The following is a 15,935-nucleotide window of genomic DNA, read 5'->3' on the forward strand; positions in this document are numbered from 1 at the left end:
ATAATATAATATAATAATATCAAACAATTGGTTGTGACCAATTTCTGCACAGTTTTGAATGGTGTAACTGCTGAAAACCAATGGAACAGAACACAGTTCTGAACATAATGGTGAATTCTACATGTCTGCTGTTTTGAGAGTAAAACCTAAGCTTTTTTATTTCCGCTAACCTTATCAGCAGGAAATGGATGTTCATGTTCATACAGAGGCATTTCCTTTTCTTTTTTTCTGTAGGACACTGTAGCTAAACTTACAGTAAGTTTAGATTGTATCAACTGAAGTTATTGTGAAAATTAATCACTCTCAAAATAAACTGCTGGCATTTGGTAAAAAATGTGGATATCTGATTAGTTAAAGTGTGAATGAAAAATGGATAATCTTCAGGCCATTCAGGATGGCAATAATGTTCTATAATTCTATTCTTTCCAATTTAAATATAAAGATTAACATCATTATAGCATTAAATGTTCTAACAAGAAAGTATACTAAATCACTTTGGTTTAAAATCAGAAAAATAATAAAAAAGAAAAAATATGAATGAACGTAAAACTTGCTGTATGAATGTCTGGATAATTAAATCAGCTGTCCCATAAACAGCAATGCAGCACTCGTTCCTTCCCTGCACCCTGTTTTAGAAATTAGAATGGTAAATGACTGAACACATCATTTTCCAGTAAAGTGATCTCAAACATCAAGTGCACTAGGCAGAGAGGTGTATGTTTGCTCTGTCCCCAAAACCATGGTGACCAGGCACATATTTCTGCTGGTAGGGAAACCTCTAAGTTTGTTTGCTAAATCATCACTTTTTCACCTGCAGGCTGGTGACACAGTTTGTTGCCAGAGTCCATTTTTTTCAGTATTTATTGAAATAGAGTATACTGTAAAAACAATTACTTAAATAAGCAGTCACTAAGATTATAATTTTGAACTGAAAGCAGTAGTATTCTTATTGGAAGGGGACACAATATTCTAAATAATGATTTCAGTGTCCTGGCACAACCATCTCTGCAATGTCTAATTTATTCATTCTAGAAACAAGTGTGGTTTCAGTGATTTATTCTTTTGTGTGCAATTACACATTTTTACCAGAGAGATGTCTAAAGCCCCAAATCCCCAAAGCGTATTTACTGTAGTTTTAGTTGTCGTTCTAGTTTAATGAAAATTCACTGTCTCTATAATCTGTAATGGGTCAACTGGCAAAATTGTAGAGCCATAGGGAAGTATGAAATGAGCCCAAACAGTTATGTAGCAGTTTGTCTAGTAATAGTAGTAGTATTTTTTTTAAATAATGGGGTGTGCCATTTTGTATTGTACATAATAATATCGCCAATATTTTTGAAAATAATGCCATATCACCCACCCATAACTATCACATAATAAAAAATCAAATCACACGGTTCTCATTTTCTATTATATATCTACTAGAGACAGATTATATCTGTCCAGTATTATATATTTTATTTCAGTCCTGGGTATATGGAGATATTTGGAGTGCATTATCAATATCATGATATTCTTATCTAGCGCTCCATCATTTTGAAAATTTTTTTTTTAATGGTTTTGTGTGGTTAGCAGTGTTTAGGCTGAAAGATCAGCTGTGCTCCACCTCCGGAAGTTCCATATTGAGGTTGAATGAGGAACTGCAGCTACCTGTGGCCTGTGAAACATATACTGCTGTTGTACACCTTAACTTAAACCTGAACTGATCGGCTCTCGAGATCGGCTAATTAGAGAAATATCTACCTATACAGAAAGATAGATGATAAATCTTTATATCTCTTTCCAATTCACATAGATTTTAATGTAAAACCTATGCAGTATTACATTAACCCAAAATTGAATTATTGGTGCAGTTACATAGATGATATGAGGAAAAGTGTAAATTAAATCTATTATGTGTCAAATAGATTTGTTATGTACTGATGTTTTGAGTGTCTCCCTGCTGCACGTACTTCTGATCTGTTTCATCCCAACATACAGAAAAAGAGTTAAAACGTTTTAGTCAGGGGACATCCATTTAGGTTTAATAATAAAGAAGCAGTGATGGCCGTGTCACGGCTTCTATTGGTAGAAATGGAGTGAATGATTTTGAAGGACAATAGTGTTACAGCCTGTTAACAAAGCTCTGCCATTTTTGAAGGAAATGATATTGGTATTGTGTGAGCTATCAAATTTGTTCTTGCCGCTAATGGTCACACCATAATTATTGCTGAAAGCGCCTTGTTCTAGACAGCCGTGAATACAGCTTCTGCGCAAAGTATAGAGAGTGATTATAGCTTGGAGTCTGGAAGATTACACATAATTGTTTAAGGAGGAATGATGCACTACCTTCAGCTGAACCTTTATTTTCATATGCTTAGGATAAGGCTTCGCTCGTTACAGTTTCGAAAAAGGATGCACTGATACCACTTTTTTCTACAAAATACAGTTTACCAAAACCCAATACTAATGCACTGACTTCACTACTGAATAAGTGCCTATAAATCCTGATATTTACAGTGTTTCATTTTTCATAGGATTTATTTTGGTAAAATCAGTAAATAAAATAGAATAAGCTTTAAGAAAAGCATTTACTGGTTGAGTAACTGCACATTTAAAAAGTTTCAGAGTTATGGGGGAAAAAACAACACCACAGATATACTGCTGGCTTCAGTCAATGTATAGTAGCATGCTTTTGTTTCAGTATCTGCTTCAAGATAATGGTGCTCTCTATTGCTCAAACTGATCTACTATGCATAGGTGCAACACTGGTTTCTGTCAGGTAAATAAAGTACAGGTTTATTTTATAGCATGGAAATAAACTCTCCTATAACACAAATCTAAGGTGAAGTTAATAGTTTGGTTAAAAGTTAATGATTATAGAGCAGATATTGTGTGATGTCAGGCATTTTACTCTATTATAGCAGCTGCAACTCAATTTAGTCAGAAGCTGTAATACCATCAGTCCAGGAGTACTTTAAACCTATTACTAACTCTGCTTAAATTACCTCCTTTCACAGGTAAGCCAGAGCCACCATTTAATCTGCATTATAATGTGACCATTGAGGGTGAGGTGGTGTTCACATGGAGTGACTCACAGTCTAGTAGATACCCACTTAACTACGAGATCCGATACTCATCCAACACTTCGCTCCAACACTGGGAGGTGAGGAAAACATTAACACTCAGTTGAGGTGGGTGTACCAAAAAACACTTGATCTGGCTCTCAAATTAAAGTAAATTACGTAATTAAGTAAAAACAAGTGTTTTCCACTGTTCTGTTCTTCTGTTCTAAATCTATGGGTGGATGCAGTTTTTTGTGCATGTAAAGAAAACTAAATATGTGTGTTTGTTTTGCAAGGTGGTGAATACACATCATCCCTGGGTGTCCCTGAAGGAGCTTAGTTCTGGAATTATTTACACAGTGCAGGTACGCAGTCAGAGCCCTCAACACCTGCAGTACTGGAGTAACTGGAGCCAACCTTTCTACCTCACACTCAATGGTAAGGGAGCTACAAAATAGTAACCTGATAGACCATTGTGAGATTTATTAGATAGATAGAACTTTGTTTACTTGATTTACAAATCAAAACTTTCATATCACTCGTACTAAGGTGTCAGACCCTTGTTCATACACTTACATGCAAAAAGTCATGGGATAGCAGTGTATATATAGGGACGACTTGAAAACATCCACACCTCTGTATTTTGTGAGGTGTTCTCTTGTGAGTGAGGTTGAACACTGTTCTTGGCAGATTGATGTGAATTATCAGGGTTTAATCTGGAGTTTTTTTTTGTAATCTCTGCGTTCCAATGGAATATATATCAATGTTTACAAAGCTTTATCATAATTTATGGCATCAGTCCAAAGATGAATCGTTGTTGCTTTGGCATTGTAGAATCTAGCTGTTGCCTGCTGCAAGATGATAATTGGAAAATTTCATGTCTGAAGTTGTGCAGGAATTTAGCATTCCTAAATCTACAGTGTTATGTGCATTCCAGTGTACATAATAGGCATTTCCGTCCACAGTCAAGCAATCACATCTACATTTAACGCAAGAGGCCCCACACTCCTTTTCTGCAGGTAATTGCAGCATTGTTTAGCTTCCATGGCACATGATAAACCATGGGACACAATATTCTTATTCTTATTCTATACTGTTTTACCTGTAAACCTTTTGTTGTGTAGTAGTTACTTATGTGACAATGTAGGGCTACTGTGTGTGCCATGTTTTTGAAAATCATTTTTGTGATTTTTGTTGAGCTTTTTCACTTCATTATATAACTAATGGCAAGCTTTTAAAAATGCCAGAATGTAACTAATGGCAAGCTTTATGTGAATGCCAGAATGCTTTTAATGAATAATTCACTGTACTAACCATATGGTAGCTAGGCATCGTATTTTTTTTCACTTTTAAACGGAAAATATTGTTAAGTGGTTCATTATGTTAGAGACTATACTGACTTACTGTACTGGCAGGAAGTTATTACTTATGCAGATGGCCTCTTATGGTAATTTTTAGCAGGACAATCCCATTTAACGTATCATTTTGCATTAGAAGCATTCTGAACTAAATCAAACACACACGCTGGTCAGAATCTTTAGAAGGCTGCTTATGTATAATGACTAATGCCTAACAAGTGGGATTAAGTGATGACACTGAATCAGCCGTGTGTGTGTGTTGTGGAGTGTCTTGATGATTGCTCTCATGGGCCGTTGAGAGCTAAAAGAAAAGTCTGTTGCAAGGTTTGCAGCAGTTGAATTGGATACATTTGTGGAGAAACATGTTTTAAAGTCTTCATAAGAATTGGTTATGAAGAATATTAAAAATAATTACTCTCAGATGCAGAGGAAGGACTGACTCACTATATGATCATATGACAGATTTTTTCATTATGAGGGAATGTAGCAGATTTCTGTCTGTGAATAAAAAGATGTGCAAATAGAGTGAGCAAAATTAGACACTTTAATTTACTACCTAGACCAAGCAACATAAGCCACCACTAAATACAATTGACAATGTTTATAGTGGTAATAAAAAAAAAGTTGCCATGTACACAGATGCCGTCTTAGTCTCCATGTGACATCAGAGGAATCTGGTTTAGGACAGTGCTTCCATCAAACATGTTACTATTACTGCTAAGAGTATCATATTTCACTGAAACTTACTTTGAATAAAAGCAAAAGTTATCCCTGTCACAAAAATGTGTTATCAACTTATTGTACAATATATAAACATGACCTTGATTTTTGTTTTTTTGGCTGATCTGGATATTGGCTATTAGGGGTGCAAAATATATATGGGCCAAAAAACTTGGCTTGGCTGCACTTATTTTTTCCAGGCTAAGAAGTAGTTTGGTGGGTGGGTGCATTCACTGTGGACATCTACCTTGCTTTGTCTTTCTGTATCTTACTCAAATACACTCGATCTTATCCAAAAAGCTGAAAAGCCGTACCTTACTCAGCCTTGCTCCTCCTCCAGCTTAGTAATGTCACATGAGCACATAAGTACAGTCTGCAGCCTGAAGAACTCCCTCTATTGCTTTACACAATAATTACAGTAATGTAATTTGAGCTTGCTGTTATCGAATGCAATATTGCAACTTTTGATGTGTTTATAGTTTTAAACTCATAATGCAATAGAGATTAAAAGTACAATTTATCATACCGACTTATTGGGCATAGGCATTGATTAACCTCATAAACGAGAGTCCATCATTTCGAAGAGACATCACTCTGACCTGTAAGTGGAAAGCAAAATGTGTCTCTGCTGTTATAATACCATTGACAAATTATCTAAAATTGTCCTAAAATGACAATAGTATTGTTTTTTTTTTTTTTTTTTTTCAGTTTATCACACAATAAAAATATTTATAATTACAGGCCTAACCTGTAGTGTAAAAGTTACACCTATACACTAAACTGTCAATCTGAATGGTTCCTCTGTTCTCTGTTTAGCTTTTTTCTGTTGGAGGTAGGATTACATCTCTTTTGTCCAACATTTGTTGGGTTTATTTACCATGGCAACCTGAACGGAGAATTAGTTTGTGTACTCAGAGGAAGATGAGGGAAGATAAGGACCACTGCACACAGATGCTGCCAGGAGGCTTGAGAGAAAACTAACTAAGCAGCCTAAATAGGAGCTTGCTCCAGACTGAAAATGCAGCCTGGTTTGTGCGCCTTATTAAGCTTTCTCATTCATCATTCTTACCCCCTTTACCTACTTTCATTGATGTTTTTGGTGTGTTTTTCTAAACACACTGGCTATGGGAAAGTTACTTTCTCCCTGTAACTTTGGTCAACATCGACATTTAATTGATTAGAAAGTAATGACTAGATGCCAATTGTGTCGTCTTTGCTGCGGTACAATCAGAACGCTGAAAAGAGCAATGCATTTGGCTCAGATAAAGATGATGGGGGTTTTGGATGATGTTGATCTAGCTTCTTTAGCTTTAACCTGCATTTATGAATTTCACAGTGAACTTTGTTCACAGACAGGATCATTCCCGATTTTAATTAAATGCTACTTGAGGGTAAGAAGATCTGCAGCATCCAGTTTTGTGGTTGGTCTATTTCCTTGTGCACAGGGATTTCTTATGATGGGGAGTCTGCACAGAAAGTCTTATGATAACATTATTTACTGTAGACACTGGTATATTTCAGTGTTATCATTTTTTAAATGTTTAATTGGTTTGTTAAACCTCTTCTTATTTTGCATATGTTTTTGTATTAGTACAACTTACTTTTCTAGCCTCTCTCCTTTTTGCCCCTGTCCCAATATATAAATGAGGTGAAATGCTAAAATGTTGCATTTTCAACATCTGATCTATGTTCGATTATGAATCAGCTTTTGGTCTATGAGGTACATTTTTTATTTCAGTTTTGCACAGCGTCATTTTCTGGGAATTGGAGATGTTCAATAAGCATAGAAACTGTTTTAATACATAAAATGAGAGAACTAAATAACCTTCTAATTGAAAAGAGTTGGTAGATACAACAGCAGTTATGCAGGAAAATAACAAAATATCTGAGAAACAAAATTCGACCAAAAACTCTATAGCTGTGGCAGGAACTTTGGACATGCACTTGCTGTCCAAATGTTTATGAGACTTATTTTATGAATGCATTCAGCTAATAATGTGTAATTATAATAATTACTTACACCTATTGCTTTATCAAAAGTGAAAATGCACCTATACAATTTGTCTAGTCCTGGTAAATAACTGTTGTCAATATAATAGGACTGTCTGGAGCAGATAAACTTATACCCTATTGGCACCATGAATTAAATGCTCTTAAACTCTATGCAATGAAAACCTCAAATCTTACATCAAAATAAAGCAAAAGCAGAATAAACTCTTTTTAGTACTCTTAAATTCAGAAGAAAGGATGAATTAACAAGTGTCTCTGCACTTTTGTTCATATGGTGTATGGAGAGTTTTAATTAGTTATTCCATAGACTGTACATAAAAGATGGACGCCGTGTCGCCGTTCCCATTCATTCAATGAAAATGAAGCCAAAATCGCCATTTTGGCGATTCAGAGACCAGAGTCTGCGCAGTAGAGACCAGAGGAGGGAGAAAGGCTGTGGAGAGACGCCTACTCATTTAAATAACCCCGCCCCTGAGGGCTGCCTCGCGGTCACAGACTGCGGAGCGGAGCTGACGGTCTGTTATTGGTCCCGCCCATAAGCAGCCCTTTTACCATAACCACACCTTTTTTGAATAGAGCCGAATAAAGTTTTAAAAACCGAATTCTGTGGGGATATAAAAATTTGACAATATAAGCAGAGGTTACACTAACTGTTGCATTTAAATAATGGAGGTAGAATTACAGTATATTAGAAAAAAACGTGATTGAAAGTTGTCTGTTTTGCCATTGAAACTATGGGGATGGGTGGAGTTACACAGCTTTCTGCAGCCGAACAGCAGGGGGCGCCCGACCTGTGGTGGCTTCACTTTAAAGAGACAATGCTCTGTCCAGCTATATACAGTCTATGAGTTATTCCTACATTACACATCCAGTATCTCTAAACAACAGGTTCCTATGCTAAAAATCTACCCAGAATTGTAAAGTTATTTGGTAAAATGCAGTGTAGTAAACAACTCTCTCATTCTTTTTCTGTTTCTGCTCCTCAACAGTGAGCTACATCCCTGCTGAAGTCTTCACCCGACCAGATGCAGAAGTGACTGTATACGGTGTATTTCACAACCACAGCTGGTCTGCCAGAAGGGCTGTGTGGATGCTGAATGGCCAGGTGATCCCAGAAAGCCAGTATAGAGTGGTCAATGAGCGGGTCAGTGCGGTCACCATTAGGTCAAAGGAGCCTGGGTTTGATACTCTGCTGTGCTGCCACCCATGGGGGGAGAGATATAAATGCAACATTGCTTATGCCAAGGTTTACACAGAAGGTGAGAGACTTTTTGGCACATTCTTTACAGATTACTAAGTTGGCTCATCATGATATCTTGATATCACCATAATTTGCTTTTTGTTTGTTGGATAAGTGACATATATAAGAATTTTCAACAGGCCAATTAAAAAAACAAAAAACATTTAGTCTTGTTACATTTACCTTCTTAACAGTACTCACAGATTTTAAAATACCATAATCTTAAGTAGATTCTATTAGCTATGTAAATTAGATTTCTTTTTTTTATTATTTATTACAGTCACTGCTATTATAGGTTACACCACATGATATTGTGATATTTTAAGTAAGTACTATCATAAATGGTGCAGGCATCTGATGAAAGTGAACAGAAGTGTGACCTTTCATACATCCCAATGCTTATTTTTTATGACTATGGAAATGCAAAATGTTGTTTTTCTCTGCTTACTTTCAGGACTTTTTGATGCAAATATAACCTGTCAGACTGATCAGAGGTCAAGAACTGATTCCATGACCTGCAAATGGAATAAGAGTGCATGGGCAGTGGTCAGATTTCTATACAAGTATGCATATTCATTCAATTTTCAGATTATTTCTCTGGTGATTATCATTGGACAAATGACTAATTCTAGTGTTCTTTGTATTAATGTGTTATTTCTTTTAGAACATATAATGGAATGTGTGAGGTGATACCTCCTGATGAAGGTGTGATGACTGCAGTGCAGGAGGATTCAATGGTTGGGGTGAAGGAGTGCCCAGATGGAGTAGGAGACTTTCGTGAATGCACCTTGCAAGGCTTGAGCCTGTTCTCCTGTTACAAGCTATGGCTAGTGGTGGAAGGAGGACATGGCAAAGTGAGGTCACGTCCCATCTTTGTTGCTCCTGTGGATTATGGTGAGTATGTGTCTGGATCATGCTGCTTGTTATCAGCAGCCAGAATCTGAGAGATAGCAAAATGTGCACTCCTCTTTCTCTGATAGATAGATGGCGTTTACTTCCCTTATCACTGCTAGGGAGATAGGGGGAGATTATACAAATGTGGATTGGGATATGGCCTTCCAAACTGGGGAAAAAGTAGGATAAAATAGAAAGTACGTATTTAATATAAATATAGATCTATATATATATTTTATACAGAATTCCATTAGCATCTCAATGAGAAAATCTTCAATTACATCATTCTTTTATACTTTGTTAATCTAAAAATCCTCACTCTTTCCTTCAGTGAGACCGTCTCCACCCTCTGACCTGGAAGGAGACACGTTTCCCAACCAAACCCTGAGTGCGAGTTGGCGGCGTCCACACTTGCCTGCATATGAGTTGCAATATGAACTGCGCTATGTTCCTTCACGCAGAATGGCAGATTTGCAGTGGAAGGTAGGGAGAACCTTCTCAAAACCTGAAGCCTCAGCTGAGTGCAAATGCTGATTGTCTTGATAGAAGCTGGAATGAGGTTCTTTTTGCTCAGATTAAAAATTCACCCAAGATTTTCTTTGTGATTTACTAAACAGTTACGTAAACAGTTGATGTGGTTCTTTATCTTTAAGTAAGGGAATGCTTTGAAGTCTTTTATTTAATGTTTCAGTGTTTGGTCTGCAGTTTTTTATTACAATTACACATTATAATAGATAATTAAGATTTCTTTTTTCAGGTTGTCGGGCCTTTAATTGACACATCGGTCGAAGTTCTGGTAGAGGATCCATGCGTTCAGTACGAGGTTCAAGTGCGCTGCAAGAGATTGCATGGCTCAGGCTACTGGAGTGACTGGAGCAAGCCTCATATGTCTACAGTTTACAGTACTGAAGGTAAATTTCCCATATAAATTAACTTGTTTCTTAGGGAACGTACTGTATGATGTTTTGTTGCTGCAGTGATTTTGTAGAAAAAAATATTTGAGGAGTGAAATGAAGTTTATAGAATTTACAGAAAGTGTGCAATAATTATTTAAACAAAACTAAAACACAAAAATAGTTTGGTAAGCTCATTGACCCTTGACCTACATACACAGGTGAATCCAATTATAAGAAAGGGTTAATGTGGCCGATTGCAAGTTTTTGTTTTCTTTGCATCTTCTCTGAAGACTGGAAACATGGGAGCCTTTTTTTGTTGGGGTGCCCACATTTATGCACCTGCCCAATTTTGCTTAAATAATTATTGTACACTTTCTGTAAATCCGATAAACTTAATTTTACTTCTCAAATATCACTGTGTTCATCTGCTATATGATGTATTTAACTGAAATTGCTGATCTTAACAACCAATGACTTATAAAGAAAAATCATGAAAATTATAAGGGGTGCCCAAACTTTTTCATACCACTGTTAATCTGATCTGTAGTTCTGTTATGAAAGTTAATGTAATGCCATGTCATTTCAGCACCTGGGAGGGGGCCTGATTTCTGGCGAGTTATACAAGAGGACACTGAAAAGAATCACTCTAATGTAACTCTGCTTTTCAAGGTAATTTAGCCTTGGGTTCTTATTTTAGAATTAAGGTCATTTAATCTCATGATCCTCACTGCATAACATAAATGGAAACATTATCATGGAAATAATCTTTTGCCTTAAAGTTTGCCAAATTTTCCTCTAACACCAAATAAAGTTGATGTTTTATAGTGTTTTTTAGTTTTGCACTATGCTTTCTTTGCTTCTTATCCACATTAGCCTATGATCAACAGTTGCTCTTACATACGAATGTACATACGAATATATAGGTGTATATTTTTTTATACCACAGTCACCGACACACTCTCCATCATTCTGAGTTGCAGAATTCTTGCTGATTTCTCCAGCTATCACTAAGAAAATAGTTATCCAGGGCTGGAAATCAAGGAATTCATGTCACCACTCTCTGGATTAACCTCATTTTAGAATACATCTTAATAGAAAAATTCACGCTCACCAAAAGAAGCATATGCCAGCCTTTGAAGATATCTGAAATCTATTGATAACCTTTTTTCAAACCCAGCTGAACATGACTAGCCTCAATCTCTTCTTCTTTCTTCTTTCATTCATAGCTAAAATATTTTCCTCTTTTTTCCTCTTGTCTTCCAGCCAATCCCAGCAGAGGGTCCATCCATCTGTGTGCAGGGTCTTGTTGTTGAGCATCAGGCCTCAGGGGGTATCCTGTGGTCAGATGATATGACTCTTGGCTCATTTTACACATTTCAGTGGAAAGAGGAAGTCCATACCATTACAGTCATGTCTTATAATTCTTTGGGCTCCTCAGTCAAGAATAGCAACATGACTCTGGTGCGTCAGCCTAAACGTGAGTGAACATGCACATAGCATTCCTGGTGTAACATTACACTAATATCGCTGATAAGGGTGGATGTAGTAACATAATGAACTGCAGAGTAAATTACCTTCTGTAATTCATATCACAATTTTTTAAACACACTTTCAGTGTATTAGTGTCTATAGCTGTGTTGCTGGTACTGCAGCTTCTCGCTGTGTTCTGTTGCTCTGGTTCTCTATTTTATTTTTAGGTCCCTCAGTACCTATTGTTAATTAGTGGATAATTGTTTTGATGGAAGCTGTTGGTTGTTTTGATACAGAGGCTGGTCTATTAGCTCATGGAACAGAGTAATGGGCTTTTGTTGCAGTTATTAGACATAGCCCCGCTAAATGCACTTTCACAGTATCAAAGAATAGGATGCTCCAATAGTTCAATCCCGGTTGTTATGGTAACAGACCCATGTCTTGAGTGTTTGTGTCAGGTGATTATTGCAAGGTCTGTGCTGTAAATAAATTGCTCACAATGCTTTTTCCCATCTTTAGGACGATGTGTGCGTTCGTTCCGTGCTGCAGCCAATGCTACCTGTGTGTCTCTGTCCTGGACCTTACTGTCTGACCAGCCTCCACCTGCTTCTTTCGTCATTGAGTGGCTCGAGCTGAATGGAGACTCTGAACAAGGCACTGGGAGAGTTGAGTGGCTCAGAGTCCCATCCACCAGTAGGGATGTTCACATTTGCCGTATGTTCATCATATGTCTTTGTTCTCTTCTTATTTTAACCACTATTACCAGTGGTGTCCAGCTCTAGTAATCTGTGACCAAGTCATAAAATATAGAAAACGTCTATGTACGATAAAGCTAGGAATTACTAGTGCACCTGAAGAAATTAGAAAATATCATTTCAGTTCAAAATAGTGTGAAGTTTCCAGTTAGTAATGGTTTGGAAAGCCATGTCATCTGGTGGTGTTGGTCCACTGTGTTATATCAAGTCCAAAGTGCAGCGTTCTCCCGGAAAATCTTACAGCACTTCATGCTTCCCTCTGCTGACAACTTTTATGGAGATGCAGATTTCATTTTCCAGCAGGATTTGGCACACTGCCCACACTGCCAACAGTATCTATTGGTCTTATATAATATTTAAATTTTCTGAGACACTGATTTTTGTGTTTTCATTGGTTGTAAGCCACAATCATAAACAAAACAAAAAGGCTTTAAATAGATCACTTTGTGTGTAACAATATATGAGTATATATAATATATGAGTATATAATATGTATGTGTATATAATAAATAAATAAAGTAACTTTTCATTGATATTCAATTTTTTAAGATGCACTAGTATGCCATAAATATTAATATATGTAAAACTGTCTTATATAAGATAATATATATATATATTTCTTGTAGCACCTGCTTCACAAGGTCATCATATTCCATTGCAATTTATGTATGTTTATCACAATATTTTTATATCATTTAGGTACAGATATTTACATATGCATCATGTTGTGTTTTTGGTTTTACAAATAAAAATAATTTTACATTATACCTTATTAAGGTTTTCACCTTATCATATTGTACTATATATCATTTTTCTTAACCCCAGACCTATTTACAATACAATAAAAACATGACTTGGCTCTCTTGGTTTAAACTAGACTCAAAGGCCAGTATTGCATACACTGGATAGCATAAAATATTTTACCAATTTAAATAATGTCTGAATGTGTGAATCATGTTTTATACAGGGCATTTCTATGGTACAGAGGTGTTCAGACTGTACCCTGTGTTTGTGGATGGTGAGGGAGAGCCAGTAAGGTGCAGTGGTAAGTATTATAATATGAATATTTTAATATTTGCACACACCTTAAGATTTTGTGATAAATATTCCTTTAAACTTCTTTTAGTGTACCTCAATAGTTAAAAAAAAAACAACAATATTTAATTTGATATTAAATAATTCATGATTTATATTTTAGAGAATGTTGTAGATTTAACATATCTGATTAAAAACACTGTTTTGTTCTGCAACACGACCAATGATTGATTGATAGCTTAAAAGTGGGGCTGCACAATATTTAATTTTAGTATAGTCATCTCTGTGTGGGCATGCACATGCATTAGTCTCATTGCGAGACATGCAATGTCACCTAAGGCAGTTTTAAGTATGTGGTACTTTTTTGCTGCCTGATGTTTTCATTTTTCATTATCTTCCATAGTAAGGTATATTATATCTTTCCAATCTACTTTATTTAACTACAGTCTTCTTTAATATCATGATATGTTGGACTTCTAGAGAAAGTTTATAAAAATAATATATATAAAGTTGCAATATACAGCTCTGGGGGGGAAAAAAAGAGACCACTTAAACATTTGGAGTTTCTTTGATTTTACACAAATGCTCTAAATGACAATAGTTTTATTTGGAATTTGGCAGAAATGATGTCCGTAGTTTATAGAATAAGTCAATGTTCATTTTACTCAAACATATACCTATAAATAGCAAAATCAGAGAAACTGATTCAGAAACTGAAGTGGTCTCTTAATTTATTCCAGAGCTGTATGTAATGAAATGCAATGTCTGTTTTTTTTAACAGTATTGTACACCTCTGCTTAAAAGTGTGTGTGGAAATTTGAACACACTGAACTCCTTAACCTGGGCTTTGTTTGTTTTTTGCAGCTGCTCGGAGTGACCCTGCAGCCTACATGCTCCTCATGATTATTGCCTTCCTCTCTGTCGTGCTGTTTGTCACGTTAATAATCTCACAAAACCAGTAAGAGAGCTTTTTTTTTTTTTTTAACATGTATTTAACCAAAACAGGTAGTGTGATATACACACATTATATTGTGTTGACAAACACTTAAAACCAACTATCTGTGTAAATGGATGAAATGAAGTGCCTTGGGATTTCATTACTGTATTCTGTCAGTTATTATTGTCATATGTGAAGCTCAGCTTGAGTGTGAGCATTAGATTGCTTTTAGTATTGACATTAACATGAACATAAACATTACATGAACAGGGTTATCAGTCAAAAAACTGATTTAGTGGCAATGGTTGACGGTATGAGGAGTCATTAGATAATTGTTATTGATTCTGTCCACACACGTTTATTGACTGATAGAGTGAAATATTAAAACCAACAGAGGGTTCACTGACCAGCAGAGGAAATGATCACGAGAACAGGGCAAGATAGAGAGAGCATGCAGGCTACTGAGCTCTATGCTCTAAGTCAAGCCTGTTGTGAAAACTACCCATAATTTGCAAATGCATCAATGCATCCATCACCTGGTCTAATGTAGAATTACAAATTACCATCATCCTGTTTACTGAGTCACACAAAGCCCACTAATACACACTGGATTTGAGAGAGAATTTGTCCATTAATGAAAAGAGAAATGAATGCAGACTCTGCTATTGTATATCCGTCAAATAAATGTATTTTTTTTCTCCATGTGTGATTCTGCTTCTCCAGACTGGCTTGTTTGTTTATTTATGTGCGAGTACACTAGCTGATTTACATAATTCATGTTACTGTGTTCGACCAAGAGCACGGAAAGCACAATTAGTTTCTCAGGTTGAAGCTGCAGAGTGAATCCACCTGGCTCTTTAGGAAATTTTCTCTGCACTCTGTATTTCCTGAGATTAAATTGATTTAATAGGAGTAGAGCAATAAAATAATCAGAATATAAAATGTTTTAAAAATTCATACGGACATACTAACTCATTAATGTCAATGGGCTTTTCTTGCTTAATAAACGGAATAGGCGACATTAAAGCCATTGTATGTCCTTCTATTGTATGGTGAGTCAGTAATGTAATTATTGTGATTGATGTGAAAATTGAGCTTTCATTTATTTTTATCATGTAAGATTTACAAATGTCTCTTTCCTTTTCAGAATAAAGAGACTGATGTGGAAAGATGTCCCGAATCCAAACAACTGCTCCTGGGCTAAAGGGATGAATTTTAAAACGGTCAGTGCATTGTTATTGAGAGGGAAATGTGATGGTCTTGAATATGTAGTTAAATTTTTAAATACTATATACTATATACTGATACTATATTTACAACAGACAGAGTATCATTCCATTAATAGTTTTTATGTTGTGTATATTACATGTACAGTTGCCTTTATAAGGTTGATACTCATCTTGGACCCATGATTGTAATGGCTATATTAGTCTTTCAGTGGGTTCTTTAAAATATTTCTAGTACAGTTTACATTTTTCCAAAAAAAAATTTTCAAAGGTTTATGATACAGAAAATTTGAGGGAGGGAAGAATTTGATCATTTCCGTCTATGGAGGGCAACCAGGCTCTTGTAAAAT

At 35.9% G+C, this 15,935-nt stretch overlaps 1 protein-coding gene across 3 annotated transcripts in view; it reads left to right on the top strand.

Annotated features, from left to right (window-relative positions):
• lepr (leptin receptor) overlaps positions 1–15,935 on the top strand; it is a 60,639-nt gene that overhangs the window by 42,621 nt on the left and 2,083 nt on the right. For all 3 annotated transcript variants that reach the window (XM_007248223.4, XM_022675870.2, XM_049479607.1), the window contains 13 exons: positions 3,000–3,145; positions 3,341–3,482; positions 8,122–8,391; positions 8,827–8,935; positions 9,037–9,266; positions 9,598–9,749; positions 10,024–10,177; positions 10,749–10,831; positions 11,426–11,639; positions 12,152–12,346; positions 13,355–13,432; positions 14,287–14,380; positions 15,507–15,582. In XM_007248223.4, coding sequence (XP_007248285.3) covers positions 3,000–3,145; positions 3,341–3,482; positions 8,122–8,391; positions 8,827–8,935; positions 9,037–9,266; positions 9,598–9,749; positions 10,024–10,177; positions 10,749–10,831; positions 11,426–11,639; positions 12,152–12,346; positions 13,355–13,432; positions 14,287–14,380; positions 15,507–15,582 — 1,943 coding nt within the window. The remainder of the gene's footprint in view (positions 1–2,999; positions 3,146–3,340; positions 3,483–8,121; positions 8,392–8,826; positions 8,936–9,036; positions 9,267–9,597; positions 9,750–10,023; positions 10,178–10,748; positions 10,832–11,425; positions 11,640–12,151; positions 12,347–13,354; positions 13,433–14,286; positions 14,381–15,506; positions 15,583–15,935) is intronic.

This window comes from Astyanax mexicanus, chromosome 5 (assembly GCF_023375975.1).
Source record: "Astyanax mexicanus isolate ESR-SI-001 chromosome 5, AstMex3_surface, whole genome shotgun sequence".
Classification (NCBI taxonomy): domain Eukaryota; kingdom Metazoa; phylum Chordata; class Actinopteri; order Characiformes; family Acestrorhamphidae; genus Astyanax; species Astyanax mexicanus.